This window comes from Polyodon spathula, chromosome 11 (genome assembly GCF_017654505.1).
Source record: "Polyodon spathula isolate WHYD16114869_AA chromosome 11, ASM1765450v1, whole genome shotgun sequence".
NCBI lineage: Eukaryota > Metazoa > Chordata > Actinopteri > Acipenseriformes > Polyodontidae > Polyodon > Polyodon spathula.
In genome coordinates, this window is record NC_054544.1 from 21,773,387 (window position 1) to 21,797,540 (window position 24,154).

A 24,154-nucleotide genomic window follows, 5' to 3' on the forward strand; every position below is an offset into this window, starting at 1 on the left:
TAAGCATAATGAATTAACTATACCTTTGAGGAAATGTCCAATTAATCTCAGGACTAATTGGGTCAAGGAAAAGATTGAAATGCTGTACAATGTGAGTATTATGTTATCTGTTACACGAAAAGTATAAAGAATAGTAATCATTTGTTATTAGTCAAAAATGTCATTAACTTTTAGGAGACATGTAAATAAAAATATACCATACTGTTGTTTTTATTTACCATCTCTTACACAATAATCGGACAGCTTACGCTAAGGGATACACCGAATAGTCAACTAGACGAATAGAAAAGTGAATGTTGACCTCAGAAACTAATCATGTCACGTAATTGTAAAGTTACACATGGACGGTGCACTTGCAATTGCAATCAATTACCACATAATTACATTTCAGAGCATTAATAAAAAGCTTGAAAACATTCCAAAGAGTTTTAAATTAGTACAAAAATGGTAAAGTGTTATAAAACAGTATGTTCACAAACAGAGCACCAGACATTATCAAATAGATGATGTATTAATATATTTAGCAACTAGTTGACCTATTGTACGATTTTCAATTTCCCTGTCAAATTAGTAGTAGTTCTACCCCTAGTTAATGCTACAGCTTTCTTCTATGGGAGGCTCAGGCAGGTCTAGTAAATTGATTCCAGATCCCAGGGGCAACAAAACTAAAATATCAAAAAGCCTGCTCATACATTCTTTCAGCCAACTCTCTCATGCTGTGTTGTTGAACCAATTCATGTGAAATTGACCATGTTTGCAAAGTTTTAGCAGAGGACGGTCATTACTACTAATTGCATTACACTGAGAGCTGCCCTGAAGCAACAGCAAACTGTGTTACAGTGGTCTACCCTTCATATATAGTGCTGTTGTAGGAAATTAAATACTGTAGAAGTAACAGACCTGTGAGTGGGCATGGCATCAACAGCCTCACCATTCTCTAATGGCATGGACTTGTCTGAAGAAAGGATTTCTGCCTCTGAAAATGATCAAAAATATTATCCACAAATCTATAAATAGGCCACTATACAAAATTAAATTGCTTTAAAATAAATATATACATGTAAAAGGAACATGCAATGCCCCTGCTACAACTGTAAATAAAAAAATCAGTATCATGAAAAAGTAGATGACCATGATTACAGTCACAAAGTATGCACAGAAAAAAAAAACAAAAACAAAAAAAACTTGCATCATACGACAGACATTCATCAGTGATTCCCAGGATACTGTGTGACCTTCAGTAGGTGAGCCAATGTGTAGCGGTAGATTGAAAAAGTTAAATATAAATTTAAAAGCAATATAGCTGAAGATAAAGTCTGCACTATACACTTAATTATAGGCCAGAACTTATGCAAATATAGGTTATCATGAACATCTGCACCAGATTTTAGTACAACTGGATGACGAGTTCTCATTATATAAGCGTGTATGCAAGTAACAGAGATTGCTGGACCTCCATAAAAACCCTCAGATATTGGTATTTTTAATAATGTGTGCTGAAAAATGTTCTCAACAACAAAAGTTCATTATTTATTTACCAGTGAGGTAAATGAGGTAACCTGCTCAAGATAGAATTATGTTGAACTGACTTTATTTTTATTACAACAGCACCACCTAATGGAACAAATCAGCACAACAGGCCTTTAAAACAATCCATATATTTTCATGAACAAGAAAGTAGGTATCTTACCTCCATCACTGTCAGATTCATCTGAAAATAATAAAAGGAATGTTGTATATTATTTATTGAAATGCATATACATCGCTGTGAGGGGAATAAGAAAGGTGTCATATAACTTGTGCTGAATTGCCCTATAGCAGGGGCATTGCATGTTTCATATAAGCTGCTCATCTAGGTAAACAGAACAAAGAAAGGAAACGCTTTGGTACGTGGAATACAAATATTTACTTGCCACAACTACTGAATAAAACAAGACCATACATGCCATTAACCATGAAAGCGTTTCTAAGGATACAGAGCTTGTTTTGTTTTAGTTTTCTTTCTAGGACCGACACCTTTATGGCAGTTTACACTTGACTGGTACTTTGGTGCCCATGAATACTTGGCTGAACTGTATTAAACAGACAAAGGTCAAACGTAGAAATGATTAATTAACAAACATTCTTTGGTCACAAGAGTCAGCTTTCCATTGTGTTGGTTGGATGTGTGTCAATTCAGCATGTACTGATATATCATGATACATTTGTTTGCATGATATATTGCACCGTAATAGATACTACCATCTAAAACTATTAAAAACTCAATAATGCTGAATTTAGAAATACTAAAAGAAATGTATGTTTCTTTTAATAGGTACTGTATGTATCATTTGCACTGTGAAACGACCAAAAGCACAAGCACAGCACAACACAGCTCAGTTTCAAAATCAAATTAACTAATTTAAAAAGTATTATTATCCCAAAGTAGTGTGCGTGAAGGCAAGTGCAGTGGAGTATCTGCATTGCATGCACTTATTCTTTCGTTTCTGTACAAACATGCAGGGTACATGCTGCTTGGTTTCAGGTATTTGTACTCGTATATTACAGTGCCTTGCGAAAGTATTGACCCCCCTTGGCATTTTTCCTATTTTGTTGCCTTACAACCTGGAATTAAAATGGATTTTTACTTGGATTTCATGTAATGGACATATACAAAATAGTCCAAATTGGTGAAGTGAAATGAAAAAAAAAACTTTTTAAAAAAATTCTAAAAAATAAATAACGGAAAAGTGGTGCATGCATATGTATTCACCCCCTTTGCTATTAAGCCTCTAAATAAGATCTGGTGCAACCAATTACCTTCAGAAGTCACATAATTAGTTAAATAAAGTCCACCTGTGTGTCACATGATCTGTCACATGATCTCAGTATATATATACACCTGTTCTGAAAGGCCCCAGAGTCTGCAACACCACTAAGCAAGGAGCACCACCAAGCAAGCGGCACCATGAAGACCAAAGAACTCTCCAAACAGGTCAGGAACAAAGTTGTGGAGAAGTACAGATCAGGTTTGGGTTATAAAAAAATATCCGAAATTTTGAACATCCCACGGAGCACCATTAAAGCCATTATTAAAAAATGGAAAGAATATGGCACGACAACAAACCTGGCAAGAGAGTGCCGCCCACCAAAACTCACGGACCAGGCAAGGAGGGCATTAGTCAGAGAGACAACAAAGAGACCAAAGATAACCCTGAAGGAGCTGCAAAGCTCCACAGCGGAGATTGGAGTATCTGTCCATAGGACCACTTTAAGCCGTACACTCCACAGAGCTGGGCTTTATGGAAGAGTGGCCAGAAAAAAAGCCATTTCTTAAAGAAAAAAATAAGCAAACACGTTTGGTGTTCGCCAAAAGGCATGTGGGAGACTCCCCAAACATATGGAAGAAGGTACTCTGGTCAGATGAGACTAAAATTGAGCTTTTTGGCCATCAAGGAAAACGCTATGTCTGGCACAGACCCAACACCTCTCATCACCCCGAGAACACCATCCCCACAGTGAAGCATGGTGGTGGCAGCATCATGCTGTGGGGATGTTTTTCATAGGCAGGGACTGGGAAACTGGTCAGAATTGAAGGAATGATGGGTGGCGCTAAATACAGGGAAATTCTTGAGGGAAACCTGTTTCAGTCTTCCAGAGATTTGAGACTGGGATGGAGGTTCACCTTCCAGCAGGACAATGACCCTAAGCATACTGCTAAAGCAACATTCGAGTGTTTTAAGGGGAAATTTAAATGTCTTGGAATGGCCTAGTCAAAGCCCAGACCTCAATCCAATTGAATCTGTGGTATGACAAAGATTGCTGTACACCAGCGGAACCCATCCAACTTGAAGGAGCTGGAGCAGTTTTGCCTTGAAGAATGGGCAAAAATCCCAGTGGCTAGATGTGTCAAGCTTATAGATACATACCCTAAGAGACTTGCAGCTGTAATTGCTGCAAAAGGTGGTTCTACAAAGTATTGACATTGGGGGGGGTGAATACTTATGCATGCTCAAGTTTTCTGTTTTTTTGTCTTATTTCTTGTTTGTTTCACAATAAAAAATATTTTGCATCTTCAAAGTGGAAGGCATGTTGTGTAAATCAAATGATACAAACCCCCAAAAAATCAATTTTAATTCCAGGTTGTAAGGCAACAAAATAGGAAAAATGCCAAGGGTGGTCAATACTTTCGCAAGCCACTGTATACGCTGTCTGATATTGGAGCTGGTATGTTAGCAAAGTCTTTGTTTAACTGTGCTGCAAATTCTGCACTACTTCCCTATCGTGGGGGTTACATATTTGGAATAAAAGCCCATTACTTACCCCAGTTTATATCCCAGGTCAAAGACCAGTTCTAAGTCTATACATCTGATACCTAGCCTCATACTTTCCCTTACCTAAACAATATGCTAACTCAACATTCCTAGAAAATGTTGCTATATCTGTCTTGGAGCTTTGCGATCCTGATCCAAGAAAAACAAAAAAAACATTAGACCCTGGTAAAATTACCACTTTACTTATTCCTGGCACAAACTCATTCTAATCCAGCAGTACTGTAGTAGTTTAAACTAATTTCTCTGTGTACCGAGAATTTATTTTTGTAGATATAACAATAAATATTCTTTTACAATGTAATCCTCAGGCAAAATACTGTAAGAGTTAAAAAATGTAATTGGATTTGAAAGTTTAGATGCAATACCTTGCCCTCCAGGTTTAGGGCGTCTTCTTTGTCCTTTTGCAGAGGAAGGCCGAGGTATTCTTGCAGGACTCTCATGCTTTAAAAAAAGAGGGACAACTTAGTCTAGTTTTTATTAGTGATGTACTTAGTTCCCATAAATAACCAAGTCAACAGCAGGGAAAATTGTGTCTTCCATCCATATCATTGTGTGCAAAATAAACACTACATAATTACACAAAACAATAATCTCTCAGACTTACCTGTGAAAAATTATCCTTCAAGTTTGATATGGAAAGAGGAGGCAATAAATAAGCAACAAAATATACAGGCAATTTTCCACAGCCCATTGAGAGGAAAGGATGACAAAAGCAAAGTATCTACTATTATGGATAGCATGATCTCAACTAAAGCCACAGAAACACTAAATAACACAAACTTATTTTGTTTTTTGATTTTAACAAAATAGTAAATTGGAATGATGTTTTGATCTTCATACATATCATACAAATTAGTCCATCGAGGCTGTAACAGTAGTGTGATAAACAGTAGCAGGACCTGTGAATCCCAACAGGACCTTAGTACAGGACCAGGTGTATTGTTAAACCCTTACCAAAAATGAGAACCTATTTAATTCCAAAGTAATTATAAGGCAACTAACTTAACAGTTTTTCTACGCTATATCGTTCTTGACTTTAATATGTTTACAATAACTCAGAGTAGATCAGATTGCTGTTTCTCAAATATAAAAATGTTTTACTGATACTTTTGTACTGAGTAAGGGGCTTCTCGCAGTTTTGAAATTGCCAGATAAGACCAAAGATTCAGCAGCAGTCTCTATCATCATTCCAATTCCGGTAATTTACCAGTATATGTAACAAACAGGCACATGCACTTTGTTTTCTGTCAAAATGTTTTAGCTTGTGGTCTTGTTTTAGAGTAAAAATGCCCCCATGGCTGAAGACATGTGCAAACGAGGACAGTAAAGAACACTGTTAAAATATCCCTTAAAGATACTTGCTCATTTATCATGATCAATTTCTCACTTACTGAAACAGTATGAACAACCTTGTTAAAATGCCTATGACTTCAACTGACACAAGTCACATCAAATTCACATAATACAACAACATTTAAAAATGATGCAGGGCATGACATAAGAATAGTATATCACAGAGGTTGTATATCTAATCCACTCTTACCTAATGCTCTGGGAAATGTATGCCTCAAATGTAATTGAACAGCTCCTATTTATTGTGTACTTATCGTATTTGTTAATGACAGCAAGGCATTAAAGTGTTTTGTTTCTTAATAGTTGAGCAGGTCATTGGTTGCTCCAATAGTTGTAAAGTAGATTCAGTAGTCAGCAAGAGTATTACTCAGCTTTTCTCCAAACGGTATAATTGTAATTACAATCACTGTTATTCATTTCAAGTTGCAATAGAGAATCATGCCCTGCAGTGATACTGAAAAGTAACAGTACCTCTGCCTCGAGAATCTCTGCAGGCTTTCAAGAAGTAAAGAAATGCATATATTATGAAAAGGTGTAAATCAGACTTGCAAGTCAGGAACACTTTCATGGCCATGGCTGCTTTCTAGTAGCCTTGTAGTCTGGGGCCCAAGTCAAGACTTTAACTATTTTTTGCCCCTGAGAGGAATAAAATTTGACCTGTCAGCCCAATAGAGGGACTCCTGGGGCATGGCTGGCACAGGGATAAATGTCACTTGTATAATGGTACCAACATTAATGGCACAACAAGCAGCTCCAGATATACAGTTAGCTTCATGAGAGTGCAAAAGGTACTACAGTTGTACTAGGAACAGACTTGCCTACACTGAAGCCTGTGAATGCATGAATGAAGATTGCTGCCAAAATCCTTACAAAGTTCAAACTATTGTAAATGACTCTGAATCTGATGAAGAACAAGATACACTGATCAGTAACTGATGTAAATTCACATCAGCTCAATATATTCAATACAACTGACAAAGGTACCATTAAAAAACCCTTTTTGAAAAATAGTTATATTTTTTACACAGCTCATTTTCAAAACAGAAAATATAATAACTGATGAACAAAAGAGGGCTGGCTTATTTATACTGCCCTATTAAATGAGTGGAATTCTGGAAAAATGTAGGAAGTACCTGCTTCTATAAAAAGGGTCCTAGTTCAGCCACTGACAACCTGCCTCATTTTGCCCTCCAGGGGTCCCTCTATCAAGATGACACCGGTACATTTTTTATTTCTTGTAGCAATAAAAAAATAATGTAATACAAACTGTGTTACTTGCACTGTGAGACAAACAATGTATATTGTAAGCAATATATGCCATATTGCCTTTGTCCTTTTTAGACCACTTTTATTATTACATGGCTCACTTTCAAGAAGAAAACAGAAAATATAATCAATTATGAACAAAAGAATACATGATTTATGAGTTTCTGACAATTAGTATTAACAGACCATTGGCTAATATAGTCCTACTCACTATTACATTAGCAGAAACATTAGGAAGTGCCTGCTTCTATAAAAAAACGTCCTTGCTCAGCCCTGCCTCATTTTGACCCCCATGAGTCCCTCTAATAAGCCTCTTTTCTTGTTTGGACCCTGGACTATTGGACAGACCTTACAACTGCTTCACAATTGAAGACTGTGATACATTAATCTTCACACTTTATTTATTCAGAGACGATTTACTCTGTGCATGAATGCTTGTTTCCTTAGAAATATTGTCCTTGTGCTTGTGAAGGAATATTAGGACTTCAATCAATAGTGCTGTCTTAATTAACAAGCTCAGTATGAAGGTTCATGTCCACTGAATACATGGCTGTCATTTTATATTTTATAAAATACAATTATCCTCACTTCACAAACATTTTGAATGTACAACATTGAATAAAAGGCAGGTTGACTAAACAACAATACCTCTGCTTCAGGAACCTCTGCAGGCTTCCAAGAAAGAAAGAATTATAAACAGGGTCCACCGATGGATGTGTCCTGACTCAACTTACACAGTATACTAAATATTAAGGGGCTGATGTAAGGATAGGCGTAATAAACAACTGTGGCTGCAAACTCCAAATTGCATAGCGGCCAGGTAATTATTTTGCACAGCAGCCTATGTAAGCTTAAGAGCAATGCAAGTTACTCAACATGCACAAATAATGACCTGCAATCATAATAATGAGGATCCCAATGAGCACTGCCTGTGCACAGGGCTATTTAGTGGCCAGACTTACAACCCAGAGGTGAGGTGAGTTAGGAGTAGAGAGCAGTAGGTGCTGTATGAAATTTGTGAAGCATGAAAATCAAACCAAACTAAAAAATATATCAGAGGAAAGGCAGCAAAGTCCTCTTGGCAGACGGAAAAGAAAAGAAAAAAGTTTTCCGAGGAGGCGTTGAGAGTCCTTACAGCTGAGGTCACTCGGCATGAACTTGAGTTATGTGGAAAAGCCTCAGACAACATCAGTTACGCTACCAAAGAGGCCATATGGTCCTCTATAGTGGAGAAAGTCAATGCTGTCAGTGTTACAAGGAGGACAGTCAACCAGGTGATGAAAAGGTGAAATTCAGCTATTAGGTCTAGGATAGCCTGCGGTATGAGACGATAACGCATTACCACTGCATCCTCAGGCATCCCAAACATTGACCCTGGGTTTGAATATGCAGGTTCTTCTCTGTCTTGCCCTTCTCCTCTGAAGGTTTTCCTGCCTGTCCTCAACAAGAGAAAAGCTTTGCCGCATCGGGACGTGTACAACAGCAACCACCCTGAGGCCAATGACAGGTTTCTGAAGTTGTGTGGTTTTATACAGCTCTTAATTACAAACTTCTGCAATGGTCTGCATCTTGTAAGAGGAGGTGCAAAGTTTTTGTAGGGTCAGCAATTGTCCAAGTGCAAGGCAAAATCCTTACATCTCATTATAATGTTTGTGCCCACTTAGTATTCCAGCTCCCCGTCCAATTTCATGCTCTTTAATTGTTTTCAATATCATTTAAATGTCGGACCAGGTCTGACATTACAATTTTCTATTTCCAGTCTAACATCATCAAAAAGACATAAAAGCACAAAAAGCAGAGAAAACCTTTCAATGGCCGAGTGAGACCGATAGGAGCAGAAAAAAAAACAAACAAAAAAATAAAAATAAAAAGGGGTGTATCTGAGCTACACAGATAGTCCCTGCACCACAGAGATAACATGGACACATAACAAAGGAGATAGCTGCTTCCGTATCCAGCGCTCAAAGAATATTATAGACATTTGCAGAGCTTTTTGAGATGTTATAGTAATAAAATAATGACTTGGATCGCATTATTGAGGAGTTTGGTGATAAGTGATCAGGAGAGGTTTTAGGATCAGCACGTCTATAAAGAGGTATGTGAAAAATACAGCGAACAAGGAGTGGGACTTGGCTGGAGATGCAGTACTGATGTCATTTTGTCATGCAATGCATTTTAAACCTGTTTTACTCTGAAAAAAAATATTTTAAACATTGCGTGTAAAATAAACAGCGTGTGTGAAAATAAATTGGACCTGACGCACCTGACAAGCGCTGAATAAATGGATTGCAAAGGGTTAATGATGGCAAAGTACTAATTTGACAGCGGGTGCAGAATGGTAGGTGAAAAACATTCTTTACATACGCTGCATTTTTGGTGGCCGGTAAAGTTCCACTTTACAGATGCTAAAGACTTTTTGTGCATACAAATGCAATCTGGGTGTTTTACAGCCGCAAATCACTTTGCAAGTATCCTTACATCAGCCCCTAAATGTTCATTAGCAGCATTTCCTAATTTCATGAAAATTTAGACACAGCATCTTCACTTTTTTTTTTCCAATTCCTGCTATGATGGAATATGCTTGGATTTCCTTGCAGGGAAGACGGAAATAGTTTTGAAATAGCAGCATGTATTTTGGACAAAAAGCATGAATTGCAGGAAGCAGGAATTCTACAACTACTCTGCAATAGAAAGTAACCACTCGGCAATGCTGACAAAATAGAAGAAACTACACTAAGACACTGATTCAGTCGTTTCCTGCTCATTAAAACCCAACATTGTACGACTATAGGTTGTCCATGCAGTCTTTTCCAGCCCATTAAAAACCTTAAATCGGACATTTAAAAGAACCTCCATTGTGACGTCAGTATGGCAGCGTCATCCGTTGGGCAGCTCTGTTCGACAGTATGTAGACACTGGATTACTTGAGTACCTGGTCTTGAAATGTCTACATTTCACCCCAGTAGCATAATCCACACACATACTCACACACACCACACTAAAGCCAAGAGTATAAACATTATTCTTTGGTGCACACAAATCGTTGATGACTTGCCACCCAATCTAAAAATATGATACCTCTGCCTCAAGAACCACTGCAGGCTTAAAAAAAAAAAAAAAAAAAAAGAAAAGAAATGAAAAGAAACAATAGCATTAATAAACTGCCTGTATATGAATCTGTTTTCTGAATTTCATCTGCCACAAACATGTAGTGATTTACAAAATACAAAGAAATGCTTGAATAAACAACTCATTTTATATGCAGGTCAAATAAAATTAATGAAGGGGTCACCTTACTGCAAAGAAAGATATATGCATGCAACTTATCAACATCTATAGACTTCAGGTAAGTTCAGCGGATTAGTACTTATAAATTACAACTTTAACAAACAATATATGAAAAGTCAACAGTAAAATGATGGCATTTCTGCTGTATTCATTTGAAATTAAATTAATTGCTGCCTCCTGTTTACTGTGTTTTGCGTCAAATGTAGGTGATAAGGTGAAAGGGATAGAAAAAAAAATATAGGTTTAATAGGAACAACTTAAGTACTTTAACACCTGGTTCTAAGTAATGTCTAAAGCAATGTCGACAGAGGGCTGTTCATTATTTGTGAATGTTTTTTGTTGAAGGGGGAAAATCACATAACTAACCTCTTTATCATTTTCAGTTTTGCTGTTTTTCCTTGTTAGCTGAGACGCTTTTCGGTGTCGTGTCTCCTCAGTGCCTTTAGACTGGACATATATATGGAAAAAAAACAGGACATTACTCTTCTATATGCTGCTCAATTTAACACTTCAGATGTGTATGATTGGATATATAAAAAAAAAAAAAAAAAAAAAAAGCATGAAAGCAATCAACCATAATAAGGCTATAAATCATTTACAACCGACAAAGAAGTTGCAGGAAGGTGCATTTAAATTCTTAAAATAAATGTACTCATCTCAGAAAATGTTCTCTTGTACCTGCTATAAAATTGTGCCCAGTATTTGAGTTTAAAATGACTGTTCTGTGTTGCAAGAAATAAGAAAACAATTCAGGTTTAACTAAACTATTTCTTTTTTTTTACCTTCCTTTCTGCTTTCTCCTCTGGTTCTTCTGCTTTTTCCTCAGGCTCCTTTGGGCGCTCCTTAATTTTTTCCCTGTCCCTCTCCCTCTCTTGTCCCTTCTCCCGGTCTTTCTCCTTTTCTCTGCCCTTCTCTTTGTCTCTGTCTCGACTCTTCTCTTTCTCCCGATCCCGCTCTTTCGTCCTTTCACGGTCTCTTCCTTTCTCTTGCCTTTCGTCGTCCTTGTGTCTGTCCTTCTCAGCCTTTTTGGCCTCTGTTTCTTTTGGCTGTTCAACCTTTTGATCTCTGCTTGTGCTTCGTTCTTTGATGTCAGTGTCTCTGATCGCCTGAGGAGAAATATATATATATATATATATATATATATATATATATATATATATATATATATATATATATATATATATATATATATAATATCTACAAGCTTCTTTCTAATCAGACAAGCTATCCAATTAATTTATTATATAAAAAGTACTAAAAATCCACAATTTGTTATTTTGTCAGTATTCCAAATCCAATTTGAAATGCATACTGGAAACCTAACCAAAGGTGCCACTAATTGTATATTACTTAATTTATATTTTATTATTCATACAGTGTTTGTGACAAACTAACATTTTATTCTGGATGTTTCCAGCTGCCACAGGGATTGACTTGTTAATTTATATTAGCAGGAGATCAAGATTTCAATTTGGACACTTAGGATTGTGGACTGTCACAACTTGATCTCTACAACTTCAAATGATTAGTCACCTAATATGGTGGGGTACACCCCGCCCCTGTGCGTATTTTGTGTTTTGTCATGTGTTGTTTTTATTCTGTGTGTGTGTATGTATGTATATATGTACGGATGGATGGATGGATGGATGTATTTGGGCATGGGTGTTTAAAGTCGACAGGGAAGGGTTAATTGCCTTCCCTTCCAAAGCAGTTCACGTGCAGACTGTGCCTGGACCCGATTAAATGAATAAGCAATCGAGTCCAGGCATAGCTGCATAAAAGAGGGGGAAATCTCTCACTCGGGGCTGGGTGTTCAGGGAGTAAGAATGAGAAACATGAGTGAAAACAGAAATAGTAAACAATTGCTCCCCTTTAAACCAGCATGTTACTTGTTTGGTTCACTGTTTTGTGTGTCTGTCTGTTTTGGCCACCGTGCCGTTTTTTTTTTTTTTTTTTTTTGTGTGTGCATCTTGTTTTGTTTAAATATTTTATTTATAATTAAAACACGCAACAGCGCTTCATACCCCGTAGTACCGAGTCTCTTCCTGGTCTGAAGTCACCACAAGGCATCCCTGTCACAGTGTCTAATGCGAACAACGCAAGAGGTGGGTTTTAAAAATAATATGAAGACTGAACATGAAGCCTGTGAATATATTATACTGTTACGGAAATACTGGAGGCTGGTGAATTAATGTATAAATAGATACAGGTGATCTTTGCCTGTTACTGGTTGCACTGTAGATTATAGACTGCAGATGAAACCTGCTGCAGCCCCCCTTTGATTTTATGGTGCATTTTAATACGTGGCATAAGTAATCTTGATAACCACAAAAATACAGAAAAAGCCCAAGGGGTGTATTCTATTGACCTAAACAGAGGGGGATCTAAATATCATTATAGTTTTAGATATCTTGAGTTCTCTAACCTCTTTGTCTTTGTGCCTTTTCTTGTCTTCCTCCTTGCTCTCCCGGTTCTCCTTGTCCTGAGATTTCAAAGTGGAGGGATGCTTTCCTTTTAGGTCTAGCTTCTCACCGGCAAGGACTCTCTGCACAGCGTCTTCACTAGAAAGCTAGTAAAACAAACAGAAATACACAATTATCTAACATTTCCAAGACCTTGGAAAATCTGCATTACATCACATGCAGCTGCAGATGATAAGAACATCTCCATAAAAATATACAAGTACGCTCAAGAAGACATCAGACAAAACATTTGTCTACTTGGCTTTCACCTAGTTGTTGCAATTTTGATTGAGTGTTTGTAGTTATGGATGATATATATATATATATAAACATACAAACTGACCTTATCGAGGCAGCACTTTCCCATGGCTTGCAGAAGCTCATTCGTTTTCTCTGGCTCGTGTCCTGATACAATACGACCTGGCTTCACTGACAGGGGCTCGCTTGTCACCATTATTACCACATCTATTGCTTTCTGGAGGAATGCAATCTTGGCTTCTTTATCCTAGAAGGAGCATAACTAGCAAAGTAAAGGTACAATACTTTGTACAGAAGCAAAGAAAGGTCTCTTGAACATGTAGGATATCCTAGGGCTGCTATAAACCCTGGGACCCAGGTCCTAGGAGGCTTAGTTTGGCCTAGGACTGACACTGCCACCACATGACTAAGCTTTTTTCTATCCATCCAAAAGCACACCCTAGAAATAGACATTAACTGGAAGTTATATCCTTGTACAATGCATTTAAAACTTCTCAATGTAGATTAACCATTTTACCATTTAGAATTCTTTTTACATACATTCTGCATTATTTAGGAAGGTCAGGATATAAATGATCTCCAGTTCATAGCTGTATCTACTGGCTAATAGCAAGCAGCATCGAGTACAAGGTTGGACTTGGAAATGAAGACAAAGGTTATCAAATTAGCATGCAGTCTTGTGATATGTCTTTCACTAAATGCAACTGTTTGATCCCAGTCCTTTTGCAAAACAGCAGTGAATGCAGCACATACTCATCAATGAAAAAAATATCCTACATGAGTAAATTTATCCAAATTCTGTTTGACACAAAACATCATTTATTTCAAGACAAAGAAGCCTGTTTAAAAGTTTTTTGCAGATGTTAGTGTATTATGTTCAATATTTTTTCAAAGCATGCCTTTGAAGTTTTGCCAAACTGGCATAAGCTTTATTTTTCTTTTAATTGGCAAGTGTTGTCTTCTTGTTTGCAAGTGGCCCATTGACATACTATCACTTCTGCCTAATTTTAATATGTGTTAATGAATCATGTATTATGCACATCTCAATGGACATGGATAGCTTCCACCACCCACCCCTTCCCAGTCTCATTTTCAAAAGAGCAACTTGATCAGGTAGTAAAACAGGTAGGCATGGGTAACTGTTCAGACTTGGGTAGGATTCATTTCTGCCCCTATAGGATGTAAGCTGAGACACAATATGGATATGCTTTATATATCACAGCATCTTGATAATAAATATTTCTTTGCCTTGTATTAACATTATGCAATAACTCTTTATACTGTAAACTGAGGCATAGCCAAGACAGTACCATATACTGTACAGTACTTAAACAAATTCATGATTTATTTTTATTTAACCAGGAGATTTACCCATTGAGACCAAGGCTTTGTTTAAAAGGAGACCATGGAAAACTATTTAAAATCTATACAAATTAACTTGTGGTGTCAAGACCAAAAAATGCTAGACATATTTCAGAAGTCCATGGAGAAAAAAAAATAATTCTTGTAATTGTGTTTTGCACAAGCTACTCTAGCAAAAGTTGTTTATCTTTAAGTGTGGTCATTTTGTAAAATTCAACTTGCTAGGCACAGACTCTTGACAATGCACAAACTGAAGCTCCCACAGTTTATCAAGAGATTTTTGTTACAAGAATCCTTTTAGGTCTCTTAGGATCCTTGAGGTCTCACAATGATGAGGATAATTGATTAGAACCCTGCGTCTACAGTATTCATATGCATTACAAAACATGTCCAAAACAAATTAATCCGACACACAGACATAATAAATTGTGGTTGGCCCAAGGCCATTTTCATCCCTTTCTTTCTTAGCGTTTTGCCATCGGATCTTTAAAGATTTTGCCAAGACAGGTACAGTAGCGTATATCTAGTTTCCTTGATGCTTTCTTTGTGCCAGGCTTTGTTTCTGTGAAGTAAAGTATAGATTGTTAAATGATGAAACCAAAGCATTTTTGTAAACCCTAACTTTAGAATTCTATTCTATGATATTTTAAAATTCAGGCCTCAATCACACACACACACACACACACACAAAATAAACGCAACATTCAGGTCTAATGGATTTAATCAAATATTTTAAACAGAGATATCAAACAAAAATCAAAGAAAACGCGAACAAAATGTGAACAAGTTTTCAGTATGAAACACACTACCAGAATGAAAACATTACAAAGTTGCATCGGGTATGACCTTCCTGAGCATTAAAACAATCCTAGCAGTGTTGACGCATAGACCTGATCAGCCTCTGGATATTGCTGTGGGATGTTCCGCCACTCTTCCTGTGCAGCTGGTCACAGTTGACTCCTGTGGATGACACTGGCAATTTGGTCCCACAGATGTTCTATTGGACTCAGGTCAGGAGAAAAAGCTGGCCATAGCAAGACCTCATCGTTGAATAAAACACTCCACCACTCTGTCTGCCGTAACCTCAGATGTTCTCTGGCCAACAGAAGACGGTCATTTTGTCTTTCAGCTGTCAACATGTTACTCCTGAACAGCCTCCGAGCTGCTAATGGCGAGCTGCAGTCATTCTGCTGATGTGCAGGTTATTTCTTCCTGGAATTTCTCGTGCTGTAGCCACTGAAGTCTGAAAACAATTACGCAGATGGTTCAGTCAGATGCAACGGTCCTGAGCCAGTGTGGTGACCCTCTGCCTTCCAGGATGTGGCCTGTCCCTCACAGCGCCGGTTTCCTGGTATCTCTGGACTAGTTGTTGACTGTTGAAGCAGAACACCTAATTTTTCGGCAACTTTTCTCACAGACAGGCCACCTTTAATCATGCGGACAGCAAGCAGGCAATCTTCATTACTCAAGCAAGGCATGGTCGTATCTTTAGCTTAATTAAAATCATGTCTTTTCGAATGGCTGTTTGTACAGATTCTTAATCAACTAATGTTGGCAATTGTAACTCAACTCAAATAACAAACACTGAACACCTGGCAGTTTTATGAAATCACATGACTTGAGCGCAGTATGTTGTTATTCTAAGGAACAATACTACTCAACAAACTGATCTGCTGTATGACAGGGTGGCAAGAAGGAAGCCATTACCAAAAATAAGCCATCTCAAAGCCTGCATAGAGTTTGGAACAAAGCACCCGCGTAATCCTGCAAAAATGTGGCAAAAGGTGTCTGGCCTAAATGCCAAATGTTACGTTTGGTGCAGACCCAACACAGCACATCTCCCATTCAACACCATCCCTCAGTCAAGCATGGTGGTGGCAGCATCATGCTATGGGGATCCTTCTCCTCAGCAGGGACTGGAAAGCTTGTTAGGATTGAAGGAAAAATGGATGGAGCAAAGTACAGGCAAATACTAGAGGAAAACCTGTTTCAGTCTGAAGACTTAAAACTGGGGCAGAAATTCACCTTTCAGCAGGACAATGATCTAAAACACAAGGGCAAACCTAACCTAGTCCTGACTTGAATCCTATGAGAAAAGACTTGAAAACTGCTGTCCATAAGCGATCCCCAAGCAACTTGAGAGAGCTTGAGCAAATCTGCCAAGAAGAATGGGCACAAACTGCACCAAGCCGGTATGCAAAGTTGGTAGAGACTTACCCAAAAAGACTTGGGTGCTTCCACCAAATATTCAGTTGACGGGTCTGAATAATTATGCAATAAACATATTTCAGTTTTTTCTCTTTAGTTTTTGCTGACATTTTCTGTAACTTACCTTACCTCTTAGAAGTCTTCAGTTTGAGCATTCAGGTTTTTAATAAAATATTATACTTAGAAAAATGTTTATGCATGTGACGGGGAACTCCCCGTCTACATGAATATGTTTGGAACTGGCAGGGAGGGGGTTAAATTTCTCCCTGCCAGAAAAAAATGTGAGAATGTGGCTGGAGCTCTAATTGAATAATTATTGATTAATTGGGCTCTAGCCACAGGGGATAAAAGCCAGGGGAGAGGGCCTGGCTGGGGGTGTGTGTGTTTTTCTGTTTGGAGTGTGTTCCTTTGTTTGGGAGTTTGTTTTTGTGTTGCAGAGTTTTGTGTTTAGAATTAAAGGAGTATCTTTTAAAGACCTAGAACCTGACCGTTTACTTGTAAGTTCATTTTTGATTATTTCTGTTTGAACCTTGTTCTCTTGGCCCCTGTGCCTATTTATTTGATTATTTTTTTGTTTAATAAAGAATTTTATTTTTGCCTTTAATCTGTCTCTGAGCCTCAATCCACTCGCCAGCCTGTCACAATGCATCATTCATTATTACATTTATTAAGCATTGCTATACCCTATGGGATTTAAGTGTTAAGTATTTGACATTTTTTGGCAACTTTTCCTGCTTCATGGCATGTTAAAAGGTGAGCCTGTAGTCACTGAGACAATACCTATTAGTTATTAATGCAAGAGGTATGCCAGCTCATGTTTCTCATTTAATAGTTTTCGTTTTAAATATTCAATAACTGCTGTACTTTACACATGTCCAGATGAGACAATGGATTATTTATATCTTTTTTTCTTTTTTTTACATAATTTGTTATCTTTGATTCATTGCAAGTGATAAATTTGACATCCTTACATCAATACTAGAATACATGTAATAGCTGGCATCAAAAGATGTTAAGGATCAAGGTGCTTTGGTCCCTTTCATCTCAGCATGAACATTACAATAAATGCATATTGACAGCAATGCTTGCAAAAGTATAACATGTAGAATACCATACTTTAACATTTTCAGACTTCATCTCCAATTCTGAATAGAGCCCCTTCATAAAACCTGTGGTCCTTATTACCTGTAGAAAGAGAAACAAAAATGGTTTATTAGGGACTAAAACTGTAGTGAAACTGTAAAAACACTTGCCCATCCCGATTGCGGTACCAGTCTAGGGGCGGTACTATACCATTTGCTTGTACCACCTTTCTCTAAAGGCTCTCCTCTAATAATATTGCATCAGTCTGGTCTTGCTTTGCATCACTAACCTGTTCTATTTGCAGAATGACACAAGCCCTTTTATTCCATTAAAGTATCCTATCTTTGACTGTCTTCTCCATATATCTACTCATTTTTCCATACTCTGTTCCTGATATCACTGCCTAGTGTTATAGAACACCTGGCAGTGGACACAAGAAATGCAGCAGCCTATATTTTTAAATATACTACAGTTTATTTTGAAATGTGTAATCACACATTATGGGTGATACACCAGCTGGGGAATACTGTGGCATCTGACGCATAAATTCAAATAAAAATATTTCTATATGGTACAATAAGCATACCATGTGGTGTTCTTAATTGGACAGCACTAAAACCTGTCCAGGTTCTTAGTTTCCATTTTCTCTTTATCTATTTCGTCCTTTCTTTGCAAGTCAAGTGATTATTGTGCGTCTTTTCTATTGGAGATTTCGTTTGTGGTTTCCTATAAAAGGTTGCTAGGTTGTGCCAGAAGGGAGAGTTTGTTATATTTTCTAGGGCGTCTCCACAGGCCCTTGTGCCAAAGCTGCGCCGCCTATGGTCTTTAGGAACATTTGTTACGTTATGAATGGAACAGATACAGGGAGACCAGATAGACAATCCTAAACTTATATTTTCTCGTTTCATTTTCTAAAAGTCAGGACGATTCTTACTAGCTCCAAGCTGCTGCTTAGCATGTTAGTATTGACCTTGAGGTACTCAAATGAATGCTAAATGTTTGGTGGTTTGGTTAAATTGTCATAGCTGAGAAAGAACTATAGATATCGTTTGGAATGGCTGGACTCTCTCATTCAACACTGGATCAAGGAATCTTTAAGCAAGCGGGTACCCAGGAGTGATGAGGTCGTTTCCATTTATTCTTTTGTTGATTTTTTTTTGCTGGATTGTTTTTTTATTTTATTTGCTGCTTTGTTTTGATGCAGTGTTTTTTCTTCTCTGTGTTTCTGCTCTGTTAAGAGACTTTGATTACTGCTCAATGTACCTGTTTGTCTTGATCAAGACTGAAGTGCTCATTGTCTGTCTGTACATGCTGTTTGTGTGTATGCTCACCTACGAAGAACTAGTAAATGTATTGTCTGGTTTAAATGACTGTCTATCTTTACTTTTATTCTTTTTTTTTTTGTATTTTTAACTTAAAGATCCCGCATCCTCTTGCACTGTGGACCCACCTTTCCCCCTTTATTAAGTGTTTTCAGCACGGTTCAGGGAGGTAACTTTTCCGTTGAAGTTGGCTTTTTTGCTAAAGGTGTGTTTGTTATAATACAGTCTTCAACATTTACTCAGGAGCATTAGCCAGGACATAACTCCTCTGCAGGGCATTCTTGTAACACTTGAAACTTGTCATAACTAAGGACAAATCCAAATCCACTCTCAAACTCCCTGCATTTTAGAACTAAAGTGGTCTAAATCCAGTTACTGTGATTTACCTAGCCAGTTGCTGTAAATATGTTATAGGTTTTATTTTCATTATTAGTACTGCAGTAACATGTAAAAGTACAATTTAATCAAACTGTTGGCTGATCAGTGGGGTACAAATAAAAAGTTGCATCTGGCCACCAGTCAGTTATCTGTGATGAACTCATCACCCACACAATATGAAGGGTGATCATTAAAAATGAAAGTAATGCATTAAGCTGTTTTTTGAAGTATTACGGTAATGATACTACAGTCCCTCTAGGGATTTTATTTAGTTAGCCACTGTGGCTAAAACAACAACATTTTTTAGCCACAGTGGAAAAAACTTAAGCCACGCTAAAGGTTAAAAATAACTGTAAAACAATTTTATTGAAGGCCTACACAATTCAAAAAGTATAACGATTTTAAATGTTAATAAGCTACTAATACAACCAAACAACTCCTCTTTTCATTGCTTTCCTTCCTTTTAGCTGTCAGAGCAACCCTGAATGACACAGTGTATAAACAACATACTGTCACTGGTAACAGAACGGTCTGCCTTTTAAGTTCACAGGGATAAAACAATAATAATTGTGCTACAGGAATTGTAAAGACATTTGTTGCTACAGTATAAAATGTTCATACTACAAATACGAATAGGTTTAATATTTTTGTTTCAGCGACACAAATAATTTTATTTGAAACAGGCTACTTTATTTATTTCTGTATAACAACGCGTGCTATCAAAACTGATGTGTTTTTTGTTTTTTTTTTGCCCAGTATGTCAAGAATAAAATAGGGCTCATCATAATATTATTAATGCATTTAGCTAATGCCTTTAATCAAAGGCGGCTTTATTAGCTTACTCCGGTAGTTTGTACAGTTAAATAAATACTGCATTCACCGATTAACCTTTAAAGACCACAAGTCTTTATTAATTGATCTGTCTGCACAATTACTTCATAGAAATCACGCTGGCTGGTCTGACACCAGGTTTTAATGCTTTTGCCACTGTGGCAAACAAGGTGATAAATTGTTTAGCCACAAAGAATTTTATTTTTTTTTGCTTGTGGCAACGAAGCGAATGGCTAGCGGGAACGTAGGATAAAAACCTCCACTACAACTTCCAGACAGCCATACTGAATAGGCAAGCCAAGTCAAGGAAACTCAGAAATCTCACATTGGTGGTTGTTATACCTTCCAGGTTCAAAGTCAATACAGTTCAACAAATAGTGCCAGCAGAGACACAAAAACAGTCAATAAATCAAGCATAAATCATATTTAAAATTGCTCCTTAAATAGTCTGAGAAATACTGAAACTGAGAAAACATATGCAGTTGTAGTCAAAAGTTTATAATGGAAATGTATAATTTCTAGTAATTTCTCAAAAACAAAGAATTATAGGAAACATCTTTTGTAGCAAAAGTTTTGCTTTTGTGGATGAGGAAAAAAGTTACAAGAAATAGATGTCTACAATTATTTATTTCAGCATTTTTTTTGCAAAGCTCCAAAACTGCTAATTCAAAAGTATTCATACACTGAAAATTAAATTAATACTGTTGCTAGTTGAGACACCTTTAGCAATAATAACCTCTTTTAAACAATTAGTATATTTGTCAATGAGCTTATGGCATGATTCTTTAGTGATTTTTGACTAGTACTCAACGTAAAATTGTTCCACTTCATTTAAATTCAAGGACTTCTTATGTGCACAGCCTTCTTCAAATCATACCAAAGACTCTCAATCGGATTTAGATCGGGACTTTGACTAGGCCATTCCAGAACCTTAATTTTATTTTTCTTTAACCATTGTGAAGTAGATTTTGATGTGGCTTTGGATCGTTGTTGTATTGGAACGTCCTGTTGTGCTTTAAACCAAGTTTTGTAGGGGAGGGTTTCAGATGATTGGCCAATATCTTTTGGTATGCTATGGAATCCATTTTACCATGTATTGGAACTAAATTTCCTGTAACATTAGAGGAAGAACAGCACCACAGAAGGATATTACCCCCTCTTGACAGCAGGTATGGTGTTCTTTTTTTTGTACACCTCACCACTTACTCAAAACGAAACTATCAAATAGCTTGATTTGTGTTTCATCACTCCACAAAATCTTTGACCAGAACTCATATCCATCACTCAAATGTCGTTTTGTAAACTTTAAGCAATTGTGCTCGTGACGTTTTCCTAAGAGTGGCTCTTTCCTTGGCCAGAGACCATTTAGACCTTCATCATGCAAAACTCAACCTATGGTTGAAATGGAAACGCTAGTCCCCCTGCAGCCAATTCACTTTGAATATATTTGGCAGTCAATCTCGATTGTTATTAACCTTCCTCACAATTCTTCTACTTGTTTTTGGTGAAAGAATCTTTCTTCCAGAGCAAGGTAGCGTTGTGACAGTACCTTGGGTCTTGTACTTCTTGATAATAGAAATAATAGTTGAAATTGAGATACTGAAATGCTTGGAAATCTTCTTGTAGCCTTCTCCAGCTTTATGACAATAAATAATTTTCTGCTTAAGGTCTTCAGGTAGCTCTTTACTTTTTCCAAAAACGGACTTATTGGTAATGACAGCATTAATTCTATTCCTTATCCTTTTATACTCTCTAAGAATGTTCACCTATAATCCAGCATTTCTAGACTAGTCTAGAATATGGTTCTGCGTTATCATATTGACATTTCTTGCATCTTGTAGACAACACTATCATAGCATCAAAGCGTATGAATACTTTTTAATTAGCATTTTGAGTTTTGCTCTATTTCTTGTAACTTCTTTTCCTCATTCACAAAAGAAAAAAGTACAAAATATTTTACCAAAAATTCTTTGTCTTCTAGAAATTTGTAGAAATTATTCATTTGCATTGGGGTATGTAAACTTTTGACCACAACTATTCAGCTGGTTGTATGAATGAAAAACAACAATGATCTAATACTAAGCTTATATTTTCAGATATTAGCTCCAGATTTGTATCAGTTTTACTTTGTGTAAAAATGTAATGGTGACTATTAGACAATGCTATGATACCCTCAAAAAGTGTGCTGAAAGATATAGAACTCATCCCCCCACAGTGAATAGTAAATTCAAATTGCTTATGAAAAGCTCTTTATGAAGTATCCCTTAAAGTTTACTATTGTAAATGTGCAGTTATTTTGTATTTTTCCTATGCTTTTCCCATGGTTATACTACGCATTTATCATAGTTTACCGTGTTTTTAAATGTGCATTACCATACCTATCTATGCTGTATTACAATTTGCTATGCATTTACAGCACTAAGGTAAACTATTATATGAGATTCATCTGTAATATACTTGGTCCTTATATTCAGAACTTAATTCAGGAAATATATGGATTAACTCGGTAGCTGGTCTTACATGAAGGACTGTAAAAACAAATGCTACTTTAAACTAAAGTCACCCAGAAACTGAACATTATTATTATTATTATTATTATTATTATTATTATTATTATTATTATTATTATTATTATTTAGCGAATGATATTTTTCTTATGGTGTCAGCCTCTACAGGGAACGTATATAGAGACTGATATTTTCTACATGGGCATAAAGGTGACACACTTCTCAAATCACTGAAACTGTTTTTTAAATCGTAAGGGAATTCTGCAATTAAGGTGCGGCTGTATAAAACGTCACAGCTACTGACCATTTGCATGACAGGGAAGGCAAAGTAGAGCAGAGACGAAGAATAAATATATACTGTATTTTCCAAAACAGATACTCTCAAAGCAACCTACATTCATTTTATTTTGAATTAATAAAAGAAAGGATCAGAAGTGGTGACCTTAATTGTAAATGCCCAATTTAGGGCGGCTTTGCCTTGTTAAAACTACCAGCCAGGCCTCGTGATTTAGTGTGTACCTGAGCAGAGACAGGAATGCCTAGCAACCAGGGGACGCCGGGAGGACACAACATCAGTGACGGCGTTCACTGCAGTAAACTGTGTAGTTATACATGTTGCTCATTTTATCTAAAAGCTTTAAAAAATCTAACATTTGATTTTCAAAATATGAATGTCCGTACCTATTACTATTTAAATCTAGTCTGGTCATATCGACAGACACCAACCAGCGTTACAGAAATAACAGAAATAAGTTGTACAAGTTTAATTCCACTGGCCCACTTTTTTTTTTTTTTTTTTTTAAGGAAAGTGAAGACTTTTTTTCATCGTTATCTTATTCTTACCTCTGTGAAGATGTCATGTAGGAATCGAAACGGCGGTTTGCTCAGCAGTTTTTCTGTAAGCGGTGGTTTCTTAATCACTTTCCCCAGGGTCTCCTGGGTCTTCTTCGCTATCGACTCGTTCATGGCAATGGCTCCGGATATCGATCACAAAATTTGGAGTAATGTGTCAAAACAAACAGCTCTCTGGACAAACTCTGTATTTACTGCAATCACTGAGTGCTCAGTACTTGAGTGACTTCCAATCCCACAATGCATCGTCCTTCGTCGCTGCGACTGCGCGAGTGACGCACCGTTGCCAAGCAAGTCTGCTGTCTTAGTAACAGCTAACAACCACAGTTTCCCTTGATGACTCCCTCTTTTGGTTGGAGTGGAAACATTATTTTTAGTTAAAAATATTGGACCACTGTTACCTGTTTCGTATCTCCCTCCCTTTGTTTTTATATAGTATTTTTAAAAATCGTTTAATAGCCATATTGTGTTATATACGTATTGCTACTTTTTATTGTTATTATTATTATTATTATTATTATTATTATTATTAGGATTTATTCTTATTACGCGGGTGCGACTTCTGCTGATTTGTTGACTAAAGCAACTGTAAAACCACAATGTCTGGTTTTTGATGTTATATTATTATGTAATATACATTATTAGTAATGACAGTTAATGCAGTAACTTCC

At 36.9% G+C, this 24,154-nt stretch overlaps 1 protein-coding gene across 2 annotated transcripts in view; it reads right to left on the bottom strand.

The window, feature by feature from the left end:
• The window catches only part of LOC121323333 (TRAF3-interacting protein 1-like), a 42,947-nt gene extending 19,219 nt beyond the window's left edge, over positions 1-23,728 (bottom strand). Inside the window, exons 1-10 of one of the 2 annotated variants that reach the window (XM_041264334.1) lie at positions 23,475-23,728; positions 17,627-17,695; positions 13,026-13,187; positions 12,646-12,789; positions 11,003-11,326; positions 10,587-10,667; positions 7,581-7,604; positions 4,679-4,754; positions 1,691-1,711; positions 901-976 (exon numbers count right to left, since the gene is read on the bottom strand). In XM_041264334.1, coding sequence (XP_041120268.1) covers positions 901-976; positions 1,691-1,711; positions 4,679-4,754; positions 7,581-7,604; positions 10,587-10,667; positions 11,003-11,326; positions 12,646-12,789; positions 13,026-13,187; positions 17,627-17,695; positions 23,475-23,597 — 1,100 coding nt within the window. In that variant the 5' untranslated portion in view covers positions 23,598-23,728. The remainder of the gene's footprint in view (positions 1-900; positions 977-1,690; positions 1,712-4,678; positions 4,755-7,580; positions 7,605-10,586; positions 10,668-11,002; positions 11,327-12,645; positions 12,790-13,025; positions 13,188-17,626; positions 17,696-23,474) is intronic. The other variant, XM_041264335.1, reaches the window with a different exon arrangement.
• Between the last annotated feature and the right edge of the window lie 426 nt (positions 23,729-24,154).